This window comes from Mastigoproctus giganteus, chromosome 1 (assembly GCF_048544385.1).
Source record: "Mastigoproctus giganteus isolate SK-2022 chromosome 1, ASM4854438v1, whole genome shotgun sequence".
NCBI classification, from domain to species: Eukaryota; Metazoa; Arthropoda; class Arachnida; order Uropygi; family Thelyphonidae; genus Mastigoproctus; species Mastigoproctus giganteus.
The window spans coordinates 217,527,363-217,543,597 of record NC_143575.1 but is presented as its reverse complement, the minus strand read 5'-3'; the positions used below and the strand labels follow the sequence as shown (position 1 = coordinate 217,543,597).

The window sequence follows — 16,235 nt, the reverse complement described above, 5'->3', positions numbered from 1 at the left end:
CAGATTTTTTTTTTTTTTTTTTTTTCAGACATAATATGAAGAGTGGGACTTTTCCTTGATCTAATCAACTAACCCCAGGGGCTCACATCTGGTGAGTATGGGCTAGGTACATCCAGGGTCCTGAGTTGGATATTATCATTCTTCTCTTTCTTGGTGATTCCCTTCTACATCTCTCTCTCTCTCTCTCTCTCTCACGGTGACTCAAATTTTTATTTTGGCTGGTGCAGCATAAGCCTCAGGCTTCCTTGCACCATATGGCTAATAATAATAATCCCAGCCATATAAAAAAATACCGTATTTCCCCATGTATAAGGCGCACCTTAATTTTGGGGGCCGAATTTTGAAAAAAAAAAAAAAATGTATTAGATAAAGTTATTGAACTCAAATTTTATTCATCATAAAAATTCATACAACTCCTCATCACATCGAAGTATACCCAGCCTTGTAAACAGATAGCAGAAATCCCCCCCCCCCCCCCCCCCGAATTTGGAAAATATTGTCAAAACAACAGAGAATATATATCAGCTGGAGTAGCCACAGGTATAGGGAGCACTCCACATACCCAATTACCGTATTTCCCCACGTATAAGACGCTCCCATGTATAAGACGCACCTTAATTTTGGGGCCCGAAATTTGAAAAAAAATGTATTACATAAAGTTATTGAACTCAAGTTTTATTCATCATGAAATTCATACAACTCATCACTGTCAAAACTCCCATCCATTAGCTTGTCCTCATCTGTGTCTGATGACGAATCACTGTCTTCATATATTGCCTCGTCCTCAGTTCCATCTATGGCATTTGAAATGCCACACTTCTTAAATGACTTGACAACAATCTCAATCTTGATATAATCCCAGGATCTTTTCACCCAGGTACAAACTTCTCCTATAGTTGGTTTCTTCACTCTTCCTGCTGGTGTCAAATTGTTCCCAGAAGACTTCATCCATTGGTTCCATTCATCTCTCATGGCAGCTTTGAAGGGTTTGTTAATGCAGACATAAAGTGGTTGGAGCTGGGATGTTAAGCCTCCAGGTATGACGGCAAGTTTTGTTTTTTGCTCTGCAGCAATCTTTGTGTTTTTTGTTATGAGTGCCCTGAACTGATCAAGCACCAATAGGGCAGGTTTGCGTAAGAGCCCACCTGGTCTCCTGCTCCAAACTTTTTCAAACCAAATTTTCATCCCATCCTGATCCATCCAACCCTTGTCGTGAACGTGGACAATCACTCCTCGAGGAATGTCTTCTTTTGGCATTGTTTTGCATTTGAAAATCAGCATAGGAGGTAGCTTGGTTCCGTCGGCACAACAAGCTAGAACAACTGTATAATGGCTCTTTTCATGTCCACTTGTCTTCGCAGTTACAGTTTTCATCCCCTTCTTATCAACAGTTCTGTTACTTGGGACATCAAATTGAAGGGGGACTTCGTCCATATTTGCAATCTGTCCCAACTCAAACTGATGTGTCTTCTGACATTGAATGACAAAATGATGAAATTCAAGGACCTTCTGTTCATAGCTTTCAGGCATCTTTCGGGCAAGTCTGGTGCATGTACGCATGCTTAGTCCATTCTGTTTCATGAACCTGAAGCACCAATTGTGTCCTCCTTTTAGGGGAGGTAGGTAACATTTAAAGGAATGTGAATTGCATAGGAACCCATAACCAGAAACGTCATCGTAAGTCGGTACACGGTGCTGTTCATCAGTTCGCGAGAGGGAAAATTTCTGGTTTACTCATTCAAGCAGTAGTCGCCGAACTAACAGCATGCATCGATATACGAACTGTGAGCTGGCAGACATGCACCTAGTGTATGGATTAGCAGAGGGCCTACACGGTGTGCCCCAATGTGGCACAACATCGCTTCGCAATAAATGTGTGGGCAGGTATGGTCGGTGACTGCTTAGTCGGCCCATACCCGTTACCATCCCGCATGAACTCCGCTAAATATCGGATCTTTCTTGAACAAGTTCTACCAGGGTTACTTGACGATGTTCCAGCAAATGTGAGACACAACATTTGGTTTCAACATGACGGGGCACCTGCCCATTATGGAAGGTGTGTTCGTGACCATTTGAACAGGCGTTTTGGGCATCGCTGGATTGGCCGTGGTGGACCTGTTGCCTGGTTCCCAACGCTCACCTGATTTATCAAGCCTTGATTTCTTTCTGTGGGGGACCCTCAAATCTATCATGTATGAATCACCTGTGGAGACGGAAATGGATCTCGTGGCGAGACTCGTCTGTGCTGCTGCTACTGTCAAAGAAACTCCAGGTGTGTTCGACCGTGTCCGCCAATCTATGCTGCGTCGGTGTCACGCATGCATAGCGTCTCAAGGTGGAACCTTCGAGCATCTGTTGTAACATCATGAAATGCATCCATCTTGTACTCCATTGTTAATATTATGTCAAATAAATGTTTGCCACTAATTATTGTCTTGTGTCATTTCTGCTTCTTGTGCCTGTGCTACTACTTTCCCGTAACGTTTCCGGTTATGGGTTCCTATGCGATTCACATTCCTTTAGATGTTACCTACCTCCTCTAAACGTTTGTACCAATATTTTTGAGACACCCTGTATAACTTTCATAAATTTATTTGTGATTTTATTATTATTATTATTAATAATAATCATATAATGATTAGAAATTTATTTAGTATTAACAGCAGTAAATGAAAGGATGCATCAGCCAAAAAAAAAAAAAAAAAAAACCGTCCCACATCACCTGTTCATTTCCTCTAATAATTTGTCTAATCCTTCCTTTAAAGTTATTCAAACTACCCACTTTCACAAAACCAAATGGCAGTTTGTTCCAACAATCAATTATTTTCTGACTGAAAGCAAAAATCTTTTGCACATCTATCCTGCAACCATCCTTTCGCTTAAACTTTATTTTTGTCCCCTTATGTGGGTTGTCTAGAAGGAGTAAGGATAGCATGAGCATTATACAATTCATTTAAAGCTTTAAACACTTTAATCACATCTTCTGGCAGTTTCAAAGATTGTAATATGCAGAAGAAGTCTTTAATGGTGAGAGTACCCTTTGGTGTCGATGTCTAATCTTGTTGTTTTTCACTTCAAACATTCCAACGGATCCATGTTCTTCCTAAAAGGAGGTTTCCAGACCTGAAGTCAATACTCAAGCTGCTGCTTAAACATTGCCTTACACAATAGAATAATCACCTCTTTGTGTCTACCGTATATCACTGACAGAATCCCATTAGCTGTCCTGGCAGCCTTTCTGCACTGCTCAGAGAACTTCATATCAGACTGTACAATTTCCCTTAGTTCTCTTTTGTTTTCTACCACCTTGAGTGTGGTACAACCTAGTTGGTATGTTATTGAGATTACTATTGCCCACATACAGTACCTTACGTTTATAATGTTTAATCATTGTTAAACCTCAAGTGTCAATTCTCAGCCCATAGTTGTAGTGATTCCTGTTATTAACTACTGTAAACTTGATATGTTCATCAGTACAGTCAGTCCTCATATAACACGTGTTTACACTACATGAATTCGATCATACACGATTTATAAATAGGGGAACGATATTGTATATAACACAAACCGAATTCGCTTATGCACGATTCGTCTTTGTGTTACAAGAAATGGCAGTAGGACAGGAATCACCCCAACTGAATGCAACATGATAGGAATGAAGAGAAGATTCTGAAAATGTACAGTTAGTCCTCGTATAGCATGATAGTTGTGTTCCTAGAAACCCTCATGGCATACTATGGCCATAGTTGCCAATGCGCCCAATAAATCCCAAAATAAACAAACAAACAAACAAACAGAAACCCTCGTGCAAAGCAAAATCGTGCAATATAAACAACAGGCCCTATGGGAAAAATAGTGTTAGGTGCCGACCACCCAAGATTGAACACACGTTTGTAATCAAAACATTACCAAACACAATAAATTATTGTAATAAAATACGTAAGTATTTGATTACGACTATTACGTAATAAAATATTGCTAACGCTTTTGCTTCTATCGTAAGCAAACTTGTTTTTTGTTTGATTTTCTATCCAAACAGATAACAGCCGTTCCATCTCTTCCAATTCTTTGTCTTAATCTAATGGATTTTAATTACACTTTGAGTTGTTCCTGCTATAAAAGTTGTTTTTATTTTCTCTGCATTCTTTGTAATTCTCGGCATTGCCTCATTTAGGCCTGTAGCACGTGCAATATCACATGGTCTTTCATTTCGCTCAAAGTGTTTCACAATTTCATATTTTTTCTCTATCGAGAGAGCCGGACTGGCCATAAGCCTTACCAGGGAAACCACGGTGGGTCGGAGGCCGGTGTAATTTTGGCCATAAACGCTAGTATGAGGCCACTACAAATTTTCCCGGGTAAGAATTTTTGACCCAGTCCGCCTCTGTTTATCAATAATGATTTTCTTTTTCTCCCTGAATCTGTAGTGTCTTCACCAAGACACTTCCTTTTCACACCTTTTAAGTATTTTACTCATATTTAGGGAATAAAGCACAATTACAAAATGAAGAGGCACACTTGATACACATAAACAAAGCTGTACGCATGTAGCAACTGAATAAACAACACTGTAAAGGCAGAGACAACTCTAATAACACCTCACTGGCTCGCATTTTACTAAAGCACATTTTTGGGGATTACTACCACAAAACAATAAAAACAATTTCCAGTTGCATTCCTGCTAGTAGAATCTGTTATAAACTGGTAGTAAACTCGATCTAATTGCATTTACGGTAATACCGATAGCTAGAATTTTACGTTATTATGGTAAAATGCGTTTCCCCTACTTAATAAAATCTTCACTAACTTAATAAAATATGTAAGTATTTTATTACGATAATTTGTTGTGTTTGGTAATGTTTTGATTACAAATGTGTGCTCAATCTTGGGTGGTCGGCACCTAACCCTATTTTTCCCATAGGGCCTGTTATTTATATTGCACGATTTTGCATTGCACAAGGGTTTCTAGGAACACAACTATCGTGCTATACGAGGACTGACTGTATTGCTAATAAACATTGAAAACAGTAAGGGACCTAGCACTGAACCTTGATGCGCTTCACTAATAATATTAGTCTAAAAACAGCAGTGCACATTGATAATCACTTCCCACACTGAATCATCCCCTTTACCCATAGCAATAACTTGTCACTAATGGTGCAATGCTCCAATTTGTACAACAGTATCAAAGGCTTATATGAAATCTAAGTATATGACATCAAAATTATTTTTTTGCATCCAGTTCTTTTGTTACTGCATCATAATAGCCAATCAGATGAGTCAGAAAAGACGTCCCCTTAAGAAATTCATGCTGTGATTTCTGTAAAGCTGCATTCTAGTCAAGATGATCTGCAATACTTCTTTAATCACTGATGTCGTTGTTTTCCCTCAACAGAATTCAAGCTTACTAGCCCGCAATTACTCACTTCACCTTTTGATCCCCCTTTACAATACGTACAGAAAGGATTGACAGGACAGAAGGGGAGATGCAGTTAGTTAAGAAACACAAGTTCTAAGGAAGTGCATCCAGTTGACATGGGTGGACAGTGCAGTGCTGAGTCAGTTTGGTATGATATAAGCACTGGTAAAGCCAAGTTGAGAGTAGGAGTGGGTTATAGGCCTAATGATTCTGATGAGTACAATGAACAACTGTACAGGGAAATAGAGTGGGCCAGTAACTCAGATTATCTTATAATGGGGGATTTTAACTTCCCAGATATAGACTGAAACTTGTGGGTTGGTCATTCACACACTAGCAAGATTTTGGTAGATTTATTTGATGATTGATTTCTAGAGCAGCATGTTCAAGAGGCAACCAGAGGGATTAATACTCTTGATCTGATTATCGGCAGTGATTATTCATGCATTAAGAATCTGCAGATAAAGGAACCACTAGGTGTCAGTGATCACAGTGTATTGATGTGGGATTTACTTAAAAATGTAACTACCATCAGGGGTAAAGGGAAGGGTTTTTCTTTCATAAAGGAGACTACAGTGGCCACAGAGATGTTTTAAATTTTATATAGTGGGACCAACTGATGATGTTACCAAGAGAAAATTCTAAATGGGAAGCATTCAAGGAATTAATTGGAAGCTACTAGGCTTTTCATATCAACTAAGAAATACTGTTAAAGGTTTAGGCCTAAATGGATGTCAGATAACCTAATGAGACTCGTGGCAGATAAGAAAAATGCATGGGATACATATAAATTATCAGGAAACACAGATGCCTATGGCAGATATAAGATAGTCTATAACTGAGTCACAAAGGATGTTAGGGAAGCAAAGGCAGATCACGAGAAATCTTTGGCAAAGGTTGCTAAGAAAAACAGCAAAAATTTCTTTACTTATCTAAATTCTAGAAGGAAGGGGATGAATTAGATTGGTCCACTTGACATCGAAGGTTCAATTGTTGATTAACCTGCTGAGATAGCTGATAAACTAAATGAGTATTTTACATCTACATTACACATGAGGTGGTCTGTAGGGAAGTGGAGTCCGGAAGCTTATCAAGCTCTGGGGCAGGGAGCTAAATGATTTTGTAATAATTTAGAGTAAAGTGGAGAAGAAATTGTTGAAATTGAACATAAGAAAGGCACCTGGGGTGGATGGGATTTATCCAGTTATATTAAAGGTTGTTGTTGTTGTTGGGGTTTAAAGTGCAATGGCTACTTAGGCCATATTGCACTTATGGAAGTGGTGCATACTGTCTGCGTTTGTTGATTTAGAAGCAGTTAAATACGGTTGTACAATCTTATTCATTTTAGAAAGGAGAAGAATTCTGCAAGATTTGAATTTTCGCCTATGATATGGCGAAGTGACAAAGGTTCCTTTAAATATGACAGAGAACTGAAAGACATTAATCGAGCATTATTATATAGAGTACAGTCCAGAAGTATGTGTTTGACTGTGAGTGGTGTATGACAATAATTACACTGGGGAGGATCATTTCCTGACAAAAGAAACAGATGGGTTAAATGAGTATGACCGATTCTGGCTCTGGCTTGAATTACTTCTTCTTTTCTGTTTGCTATAAAGCTAGAAGCCCATAATTTTGGTAAGGGTTTTATTTGGCGTAGTTTATTATGGAGTTGTGTTTGCCACTGAAGAGTCCATTGATTCTTACATATTCTTTGTATATTCGTTTTATAATCTGTGACGGGAACTAGCGAATTCATTGGGGCTGGGCTGGATGAATTTTTGGCAGCATCATCTGCAATTTCATTCCCTGGTATTCCGGTATGGCCTGGGATCCAGCAGAAGATAACCGTTTGCTGATGCTCTCTAAGACGTATCAACTGTGTTTTGATGTGCTTTAATATCGGGTGAGTAGGCGGGGAATTGTTTTGCAATGCTAATATGGAACCTTGTGAGTCTGTGTATATTATGCTCTTTTGAGTTGACATATGGAATACATTTTCTAATGCAAGTTTAAGGGCAAATAATTCAGTTGTGTAGCTACTACACTCTGTCGGAAGAGATTGAGAAATTATTTTATCAGGGAGTACCACTGCTGCACCCGATCCACTCTCAGACTTTGATCCATCTGTATATATTTTAGCGAAGTCAGGATAATTTTGAGCATGTTCAAAGTGTAGCTGTTGGAAGGTAACGTCTGATAGAGTGTTTACCCCACTGGTGGAAATACTTGTCACAACATGGCATAATGACAGACCATGGAGGGTCAGGATCTATAGGATCTTGCAAGATTTTATCGAAGTGTATATCCCAATCTTCTGTTAGATGTTTTAGCCTAATACCAGCAGGCCGAACTGTCTGTGGTTTGTTTCTATACAGGGTCATATACAGCGGATCATGAAGTATTGGCCAATTAGGATGGGTTCTCTGGCTTTGGATCTTGATTGCATAGTTTAACAGTAACATCTTTCTCCTGATATTTAGAGGAGGCTCGTGGGCTTCGATATATAAACTTTGCACTGGAGATGTTCTGAACGCACCTAATACTGATCTAAGAGCTGAATGTTGAATAGGGTTGAGGCGAGATAAAACACTCTCCCTAGCAGAATCGAAAACAGGCGCCCCGTAGTCTAGGCGTGATCTAATTATGGTTCTGTATAGGTGAAGCAGGCTGTAACGATCTGCTCCCCATGTTGTCGCTGATAAAACTCCGAGTATGTTCAGTTTCTTTTGACAGTTTGTCCGGAGATATTCAACGTGTTTTTGGAAGTTTAACTTGCTGTCGAAAAATAATCCTAGTAGATGAATACAATTAGCTATGGGAAGAGGATGGTTATTCAAGTGGAGCTCGGGCTCAGGATGCATATTGCGTCTGTTACAGAAGTGTATGGCAGCAGATTTCTGGCTGGACAGTCTATAACCATTTTGTGTCATCCATGTCACGATGCGATTAATTGATATTTGTAGCTGGCGTTCAATATAATGCATGTTTGGAGAATGACAGGATATTGACAGATCATCTGTGAAAAGGTACGAATCTACAGTTTTCGGAATGAGTTCAATTATATGGTTCATTCTCATTGCAAATAAAGTGGCACTGAGAACTGACCCTTGCGGAATTCCTTCTTCTTGGGGTAAAGATCTTAGAGAAGGTTCCCCGGTAACGAACTTGAAAGGATCTCTGTTGTAGAAAATTTTTGATAAAGTACGGTAAATTACCTCTCAGGCCAAGAGAATGCAGATCTTTTAAGAGGCCGAACCGCCATGTAGTGTCAAAGGCTTTCTCAACGTCAAGACAGACCATTACGAGATGTTCCTTCTTGACGAAAGCATTTCTAATGTTTGTCTCGGTTTTGATCATGAGATCCAAGGAAGATCGATTTTTCCGGAATCCAAATTGGTTGTTGTGAATCAAATTTTGGGACTCCAGGAACCAAGTGAGACGGCGATGTAACATTTTCTCGAGGGTTTTGCTTAGACAGCTGGTAAGGGATATTGGTCTGTAATTTTGCGGAACAGAATGATCTTTACCGGGCTTTGCAATTGCTAGTACATAAGAATGACTCCAGGAACTTGGGAAGGTATGTTCGGAAAAAATTCGATTGAAAAATATGAGCAGTAATGAGAGTGATCTCTGATCCAAATTTCGCAGCATTACATAGTATATCCCATCTGGGCCAGCAGCACTGTTTCTTGAGTTGTTAAGGGATTGTTGCAGCTCAAGCATGGTAAATGGTTTATTATAAGGTAATGCGGAATTGTCAGTGAAATTTAGTCTGGATTTCTCTGCAATTGTTTTGAGTTTTTGAAATGTTTGATCATAGGCGATAGAAGAGGACAACTGAGAAAATGTGGTTCCGAGTGCATTTGATATTTCTGTAGGAGTAGTAAGCTCCTGTCCATTCCAGTTCAGTAGTGGGGTGGATAAAGGAGGGAATTTTCTGTTTAAACATTTTATTTTTCTCCAGATTAATCTGATATCAGTATTTTTATTTACTGATGAGGCGAAATTAATCCAATTTTCTTTTTTCGCTTTACGTCTGATGAAACGGGCTTTTGCTCTGAGACGTTTATAACTAATAAGATTGGAGGTGGTTGGGTGTTTGCGGAAAAGGTTACACGCTTTGTTTTTCTCTTTTTTCGCATGATTACAGGCTTCATTCCACCAGTAATTTGTTTTTTGTCTATTTCTTACTTGATATTGAGGAATTGTAGCGGATGCAGCTGACAGAATTTGATTTGTGATGTGCTCAGTAACACTGTCGATGGAACAGGACTGAATAATGCAGTTGTCAAATGATATGTGCGTTCTGTATTTTGTCCAGTCAGCTCTTGAAAATTTCCATTTCATTGGATTTTCTGTTGGGAAGGAACAGGATGTTTGAATTTTGCAGATTATGGGATAGTAGTCACTGCTATAAGGATCGCTTAGAGTTACCCACTCTATACTTGGAAAGAGGATTGGGGAACAAATGGTAAGGTCTATTGTAGAAGTTGAACCTGTAGGGAGATGGATATATGTGGGAGTGCCAGTATTTAGTAAAGTTAAATTTTGCCTGTCTATCAACATTTCAATAAGCTTCCCTCGTTTGTCTGATATAGGGGAACCCCATATTGGATGGTGGGCATTAAAGTCTCCTAGGATACAAAAGGGAGATGGTAACTGCAAGACAAGATCTTCGATTTCTTGAATGGTATATTGATGATTTGGTGGAAAATAGATTGAAACCAGTGTCAGTGTAATACCATTTACAACGCGAGTGGCAACAGCTTCTAAGGAGGTTTGTAAATGGATGCGTCTGGAGGGGATGCTTGAATCCACGAGTATTGCTACTCCTCCGTGAGCACTGTTAGTGCCAGCTCTGTCTTGTCTGAACATAGTATAATTTATTTTGATTGAGATCTGAGGTGTCAAATTCGTTTCCTGCAAGCACATTGCAAGAGGTTTGTGGTGGTGAATTAATTCATGGATATCATCGATATTACTGCGAAGGGCTCTACAGTTCCATTGGATGATCTGTTCCATTATTTAGATTTGTAAGAGGGAGATGAATCCGACTGCTTTTTATAAGTGGGTTGTTTGTGACGATCCAGCTTAGGTTTTTCTTTTCTGGGGAAGTTGGGGCGTGTTGAATTATTGTTATCTTCCATTTCACCATCTGCATGTAATTCAAGAAGATCTTCGGTAATCGTATCATCAGTATCCATCCTTGTTGAGGGTGGTTGATTAACCTCGACAGGATCTGATTTTTGCAGTTTTTCTGTTACTTTACCTTGGGTTATGATCTGGGTTGGAACCGTAAGAGGTGTATTCATACTTTGATCTATTGTGTTTGGCTTTGATGTAGGCTGGGTCGATAGAACTGATCGAGCCCAGTCTGCAATCGATTTATCTGGAGAGAGTGACACTTCCGTCTGACATGCTACTGATTGGTGAGAGTGGATAACCGAGGCATAAGAGCTATTTGGCATGATCAGTTTGATTTGTTTCCTAGCTTCTTGATAGGAGACTTTATTTTCAGTCTTATATTTTTGTATTTTCTTGCCTATCTTCCAGAGATCACATTCTTTAGAGTATGCTGGATGGCTTCCCCTGCAGTTAGAACACTGCGGAGTTTGTGCTTTGCATTCTGACTGGGTATGAGTTGTGGAGCCACAGTTTGGACATGTTGAAATGCCACGGCATGCTGTCTGGGAGTGACCAAATTTCTGGCATTTGTAGCATCTTAGGGGATTTGGGATAAAGGGTCGAACACGGCAATTTAAGTAACCTGCTTTGACTGATGCTGGTAGATTCGGTGAATTGAAAGTTAGAATTATGTTACGTGTTGGGACTAAGGTACCATCTTTTCGTATCATGATTCTTTTTGCTTGAGTTACATTTTGTCTTTAGTTCCTGTACTATTTCTTCTTCGGACACGTTCAGTAGATCCCACTCAGTAATCACTCCCTTGGACGAATTCAGGGTGTTATGTGGAGTGACTTGTATTGGAATTCCGCTTAAAGTGGTGAGTTTCAATAGTTGTTCAGAATGTCTTGGGAGTGAAGTCTCTATTAGCAAGTCCCCGGATTGGAGACGTTTCACCATTTTTGGTGATGCTGCTGCATGTTCCAGACATCGTTGGATTATGAAAGGGGAGAGCTTGCTAACAGGCTGTGTCGACAGAAAATGGATAATTAGGAAGGCTGGTGATTCATGTCTGCCTGCATCTTTTTTCATTCTCTTCGAGGTAGAGAAGTCATGGTCGGGTTCATGATTGTCATATTGAGCACTCTTGGGCTCTATACGTGGAAATTCATTGGTTTCCATTACTGCTCCTTTTAGCCCCGAGGGTTGATTTATCCCCCAGGTTACCGGCCCCGCCACATGGAGGCAGGAGTGGTGCCACCAGTGACCAAGCGATAAAGGTTAGTGTGTTAGAAAAGTAGTTATATATACAAAAGAAAGGTGTCTTTCCTTTCTTGTAGGAGGCTTCCTTCTTTATTTACAAAGAGCCAGAAAATAAATAACTTTGAAAGTAAAGCTTTTGAAAATCTCTTTAACAAATTCTCCTTAGAAAAAAAACTTTCAAATTCACTTTGTAAATCGCTAGATCACTCGCTTGGCACTCGGGGCCTTATATTAAAGGAAGCAGCAAAGGAAGTAACCAAACTCTTAGCCATAATTATAGAAGCTTCTTGGACTCAGGGGAGGATCTCCAAGGACTGGAGATGTGAAAATGTGTCTCCAATTCATAAAGGGGGGGGGAGCAAAGGGTGACACGAGTAATTGCAGCCCTGCAAGTCTAACTTCTGTTTCAGGTAAAATAATGGAATCACTGGTTAAGGAAGAGATGCAGGATCATCTAGAAAAGGCTGCAGTTATAGTTCAGACACAGCATGGGTTTGTTAAAGGGAAGTCTTGTCTGACAAATTTGATTGGATACTATAATGTTGTCACAAAGGAACTGGATGCAAAAAATTATTTTGATATCATATATTTGGATTTTAGGAAAGCTTTTGATGCTCTGTCACACAGAAGAATACTGTACAAATTGGAGCAGTATGGCATTAGGGGCAAGTTGCTACAATTGATAAACGGATGGTTGAGTAGGAGAAAACAGAGTGGTAATTAATGGACACTGCTCTTCGTGGACTAATGTTATTAGTGGAGTCCACCAGTGTTCGGTGTTGGGCCCATTGTTGTTTTCTGTATTTATCAATGATATTGATGAAAATATATCAGGGTTAATGTCTTACGTTTACAGACAATACGAAGGTTGGCAGGGCTGTTATTGGCAGTATTGACAATAAGCTACTGCAACAGAAGCTGGAAAAGTTGAGCAGATGGGCTCAGAGGTGGCAACTGAAGTTTAACATTGACAAATGTACAGTATTGCATATAGATAGCAATAACCGAAGAGAAACGTACCAACCGTGTGGTACTACACGTTGGGAAGTGGAAAGTGAAAAAGACCTGGTTAAGGAAGAGATGCAGGATCATCTAGAAAAGACTGCAGTTATAGTTCAGACACAGCATGGGTTTGTTAAAGGGAAGTCTTGTCTGACAAATTTGATTGGATACTATAATGTTGTCACAAAGGAACTGGATGCAAAAAATTATTTTGATATCATATATTTGGATTTTAGGAAAGCTTTTGATGCTCTGTCACACAGAAGAATACTGTACAAATTGGAGCAGTATGGCATTAGGGGCAAGTTGCTACAATTGATAAACGGATGGTTGAGTAGGAGAAAACAGAGTGGTAATTAATGGACACTGCTCTTCGTGGACTAATGTTATTAGTGGAGTCCACCAGTGTTCGGTGTTGGGCCCATTGTTGTTTTCTGTATTTATCAATGATATTGATGAAGGTATATCAGGGTTAATGTCTTAAGTTTACAGACAATACGAAGGTTGGCAGGGCTGTTAATGGCGGTACTGACAATAAGCTACTGCAACAGAAGCTGGAAAAGTTGAGCAGATGGGCTCAGAGGTGGCAACTGAAGTTTAACATTGACAAATGTACAATATTGCATATGGATAGCAATAACCGAAGAGAAACGTACCAACCGTGTGGTACTACACTTTGGGAAGTGGAAAGTGAAAAAGACCTGGGGGTAAGTGTGCAGTCAAATATAAAGTTCGCTGAGCTGTGTAGATGGGCTGCCAGGGCAGTCATGTGTCTTGTCAATGATATACAGGAATTTTCTAGCAGGGATAAGGAGATGATTGTCTCCTTGTATAAGACAATAGTCAGACCACACCTTGAGTACTGTATACAGGTCTGGAGGCCTCATTTTAGGAAAAATATACAGCTTTATTTTTCTTAATGGTGGTAAAAGCCTTATATATAATATTTACTTTATATATCACTTGGGACACTTTAGATAAATAATTTTTTTTCTTTTTTTTAAGCCAGCTGCTGCTGTATCTTGGATTCTCTACATCAGCATGTAGAATTTGATCGTTAATCTTTAGTATTTAAAGGAGGAGCTGCTGTTTATAAAATTAATTTTAATCTGATCATATCGAGAGGAAAAAATTAGGAAATGAATAATAAATTTTTCAAAATTTCATAAAAGCACACAATGTGTTCTACAGGTGCACTCTGAAGAAATTTTGTATATTTTACATATACAAGAGTAAATATTTCAAAGCTCGTTTTACCTGATTAACTACAGCTTTATATTTCCTCATGACTTCTGTCATTTCTTCTTCCATTTCTTCTAGTTGAGTTTGAAGGGCACTTTTTTCTCTTGACAATTGAAGACAACGACCTTCGACCTTAACATGAATTATTTTTTATATAGTTTTTACAGGTCAATTTTTAATCAAAATAAAAAAAATTATAAAACTTATTCAGAATTAATAAAATATTTAGATTGAAAAATAATATATAGCAATAACAACAACAGTGAACTATATTTTAGGCTAAGTGAAACAGCAAAGATAGAGCTAATCAATCATAATCATTCAGTGATAGTGATATCTATATTTATTAGTGTTAGAGTAAACTGAATACTATGATAATTTTTTCTACTGGCCAGTTGAATGTCAAGTCTGAATTCACTATTACTGGACTATTTCTATTACTAGCTAATTTTAATATATTTTTAAGATAATTCTACAAGCACTCAATTTTATCTGGCTATTCAAACTCTTAATACTAGTGGTAGTTGCTATGAACATATAGAGGTTCAAGGGTGTCCCAAGTTATTTAAGAATTACATATTTTCTATAGAGAGACCTCAATGTTTTAATCTAAAATAGTAGTCATAAATCTTTTAAGGTTGAGGGGTAAACTTAATGTGAGCTTTACCTTTGTTCTTTTTCTCTTCCATTTACAGAAGATAATTAATGTGAAGCTAAAAACAACTTTGGTACCACTCATGAGTGAACTCTACAACTTTATATACATGTAAAAGGGTTGCTCAAATGAAGAGCAGGATTTTGGAATAAACAGAATGTAAGAGTAATACCGCATATCCAGTGGAAACAATAACTAGATTTTAATAAGCAAGTTAAGTTAAGATAATACAGGAAGCTTAACTTACTTATTAAAATCTAGTTACTGTTTCCACTGGATGTGCGGTATAACTCTCTTAAATCATGGAATCCAGTACCACAGGCCTACTCTCCTTTAAACAGAATGTATGCGGAGAACATGATCACAGCTGAAGAATAAGTAGTGATGTCCTCTAGGATAAAGTGTGCATATATAAGTGTTGGACAAAGTAACATAAGTAAGGGTTACAGATTGTATGCTGTGAGCACTAGGAGAGTTGTGAACATTCAGATGTGCAGTGATATAATACAGATGTTAACAACTAATGAACATTCACTACTCTGTAGTAGCTACATATAAGGTAGCCTGTTCGAAGCAAGCCAAAGTCTTCCAATAGTATAAGAAGTTCACATGCAAGTAGCAGCAAAATGACAATAAGCTCATCCATCCAGTTTTCAGGTAACCATGTCAGAGCTCATAAGCAAGCTTAGAATTAGCAACAGCCGTGTTGACATGATACAGTGGGACTGACTTTGTTATTAGAAGGTACATGCTATATGGGTGTTGAAATGTTTGAGTGAGGATCCAAGCATGTTGTTCATGGGTTTATGCCCATAACAGCTGGTATACTATCATCAGGAAGGTGAATATTAACTGGATCCAATTCCAACCTTGGGATATCCAAACTTGAAATGTTGACAAGAACACAATATCATTTATAATACTAAGCTTACCTTTTTGGTAGGAATTAGTAGCAATATGGATGGCCTCAGGGCCGTGCGGTAGATTTTCTCAGTATGATGCAAGCCTTCGAAATGCTGCTCCTTAATGGGTCAAATTGTATTTTGATTTCGCTGCTTATGCCGTCCCCTTACGGTGCCGCCTCTCTATATCATAGCACGGCACGGCCCTGGATGGCCTGATGGTGGATTAAATCTAGTTATTGCAGTATGCTGTTTCTAGCTGATTTGTAAACCTAGGCAGATAATCTAATTTATATCACACAAAGTGAATAATTCAATTAAAAACACATGCAGTTTGTTCCATGTGTGCATTGTGATCTTCAGAAAGGTCATCATAAAAGATGATTGTAGGGTGAATCATAAGAGATGATTATAGTGGTAGTGGTGGTTTAGATGTTTAGGGGCACAAGGGCTACTTAAGTCAAATCATGTCTATTTGGATATTGTAAGATAGTCTAGGAAGTTTATTTTATTTTACATCACAGTAGATGTAAGTGTATATTTTTAAGATATATATAGAGTTTGCATTATTTCTTATGATGTGGGAAAGTAACAAGGGTTCTTGGAGTTGTGCAAGAGAACAGAA

At 38.6% G+C, this 16,235-nt stretch overlaps 1 protein-coding gene across 1 annotated transcript in view; it reads right to left on the bottom strand.

The window, feature by feature from the left end:
• Mhcl (Myosin heavy chain-like) overlaps positions 1 to 16,235 on the bottom strand; it is a 938,273-nt gene that overhangs the window by 159,881 nt on the left and 762,157 nt on the right. The window contains exon 30 of the mRNA XM_090376088.1: positions 14,069 to 14,185. Coding sequence (XP_090232214.1) covers positions 14,069 to 14,185 — 117 coding nt within the window. The remainder of the gene's footprint in view (positions 1 to 14,068; positions 14,186 to 16,235) is intronic.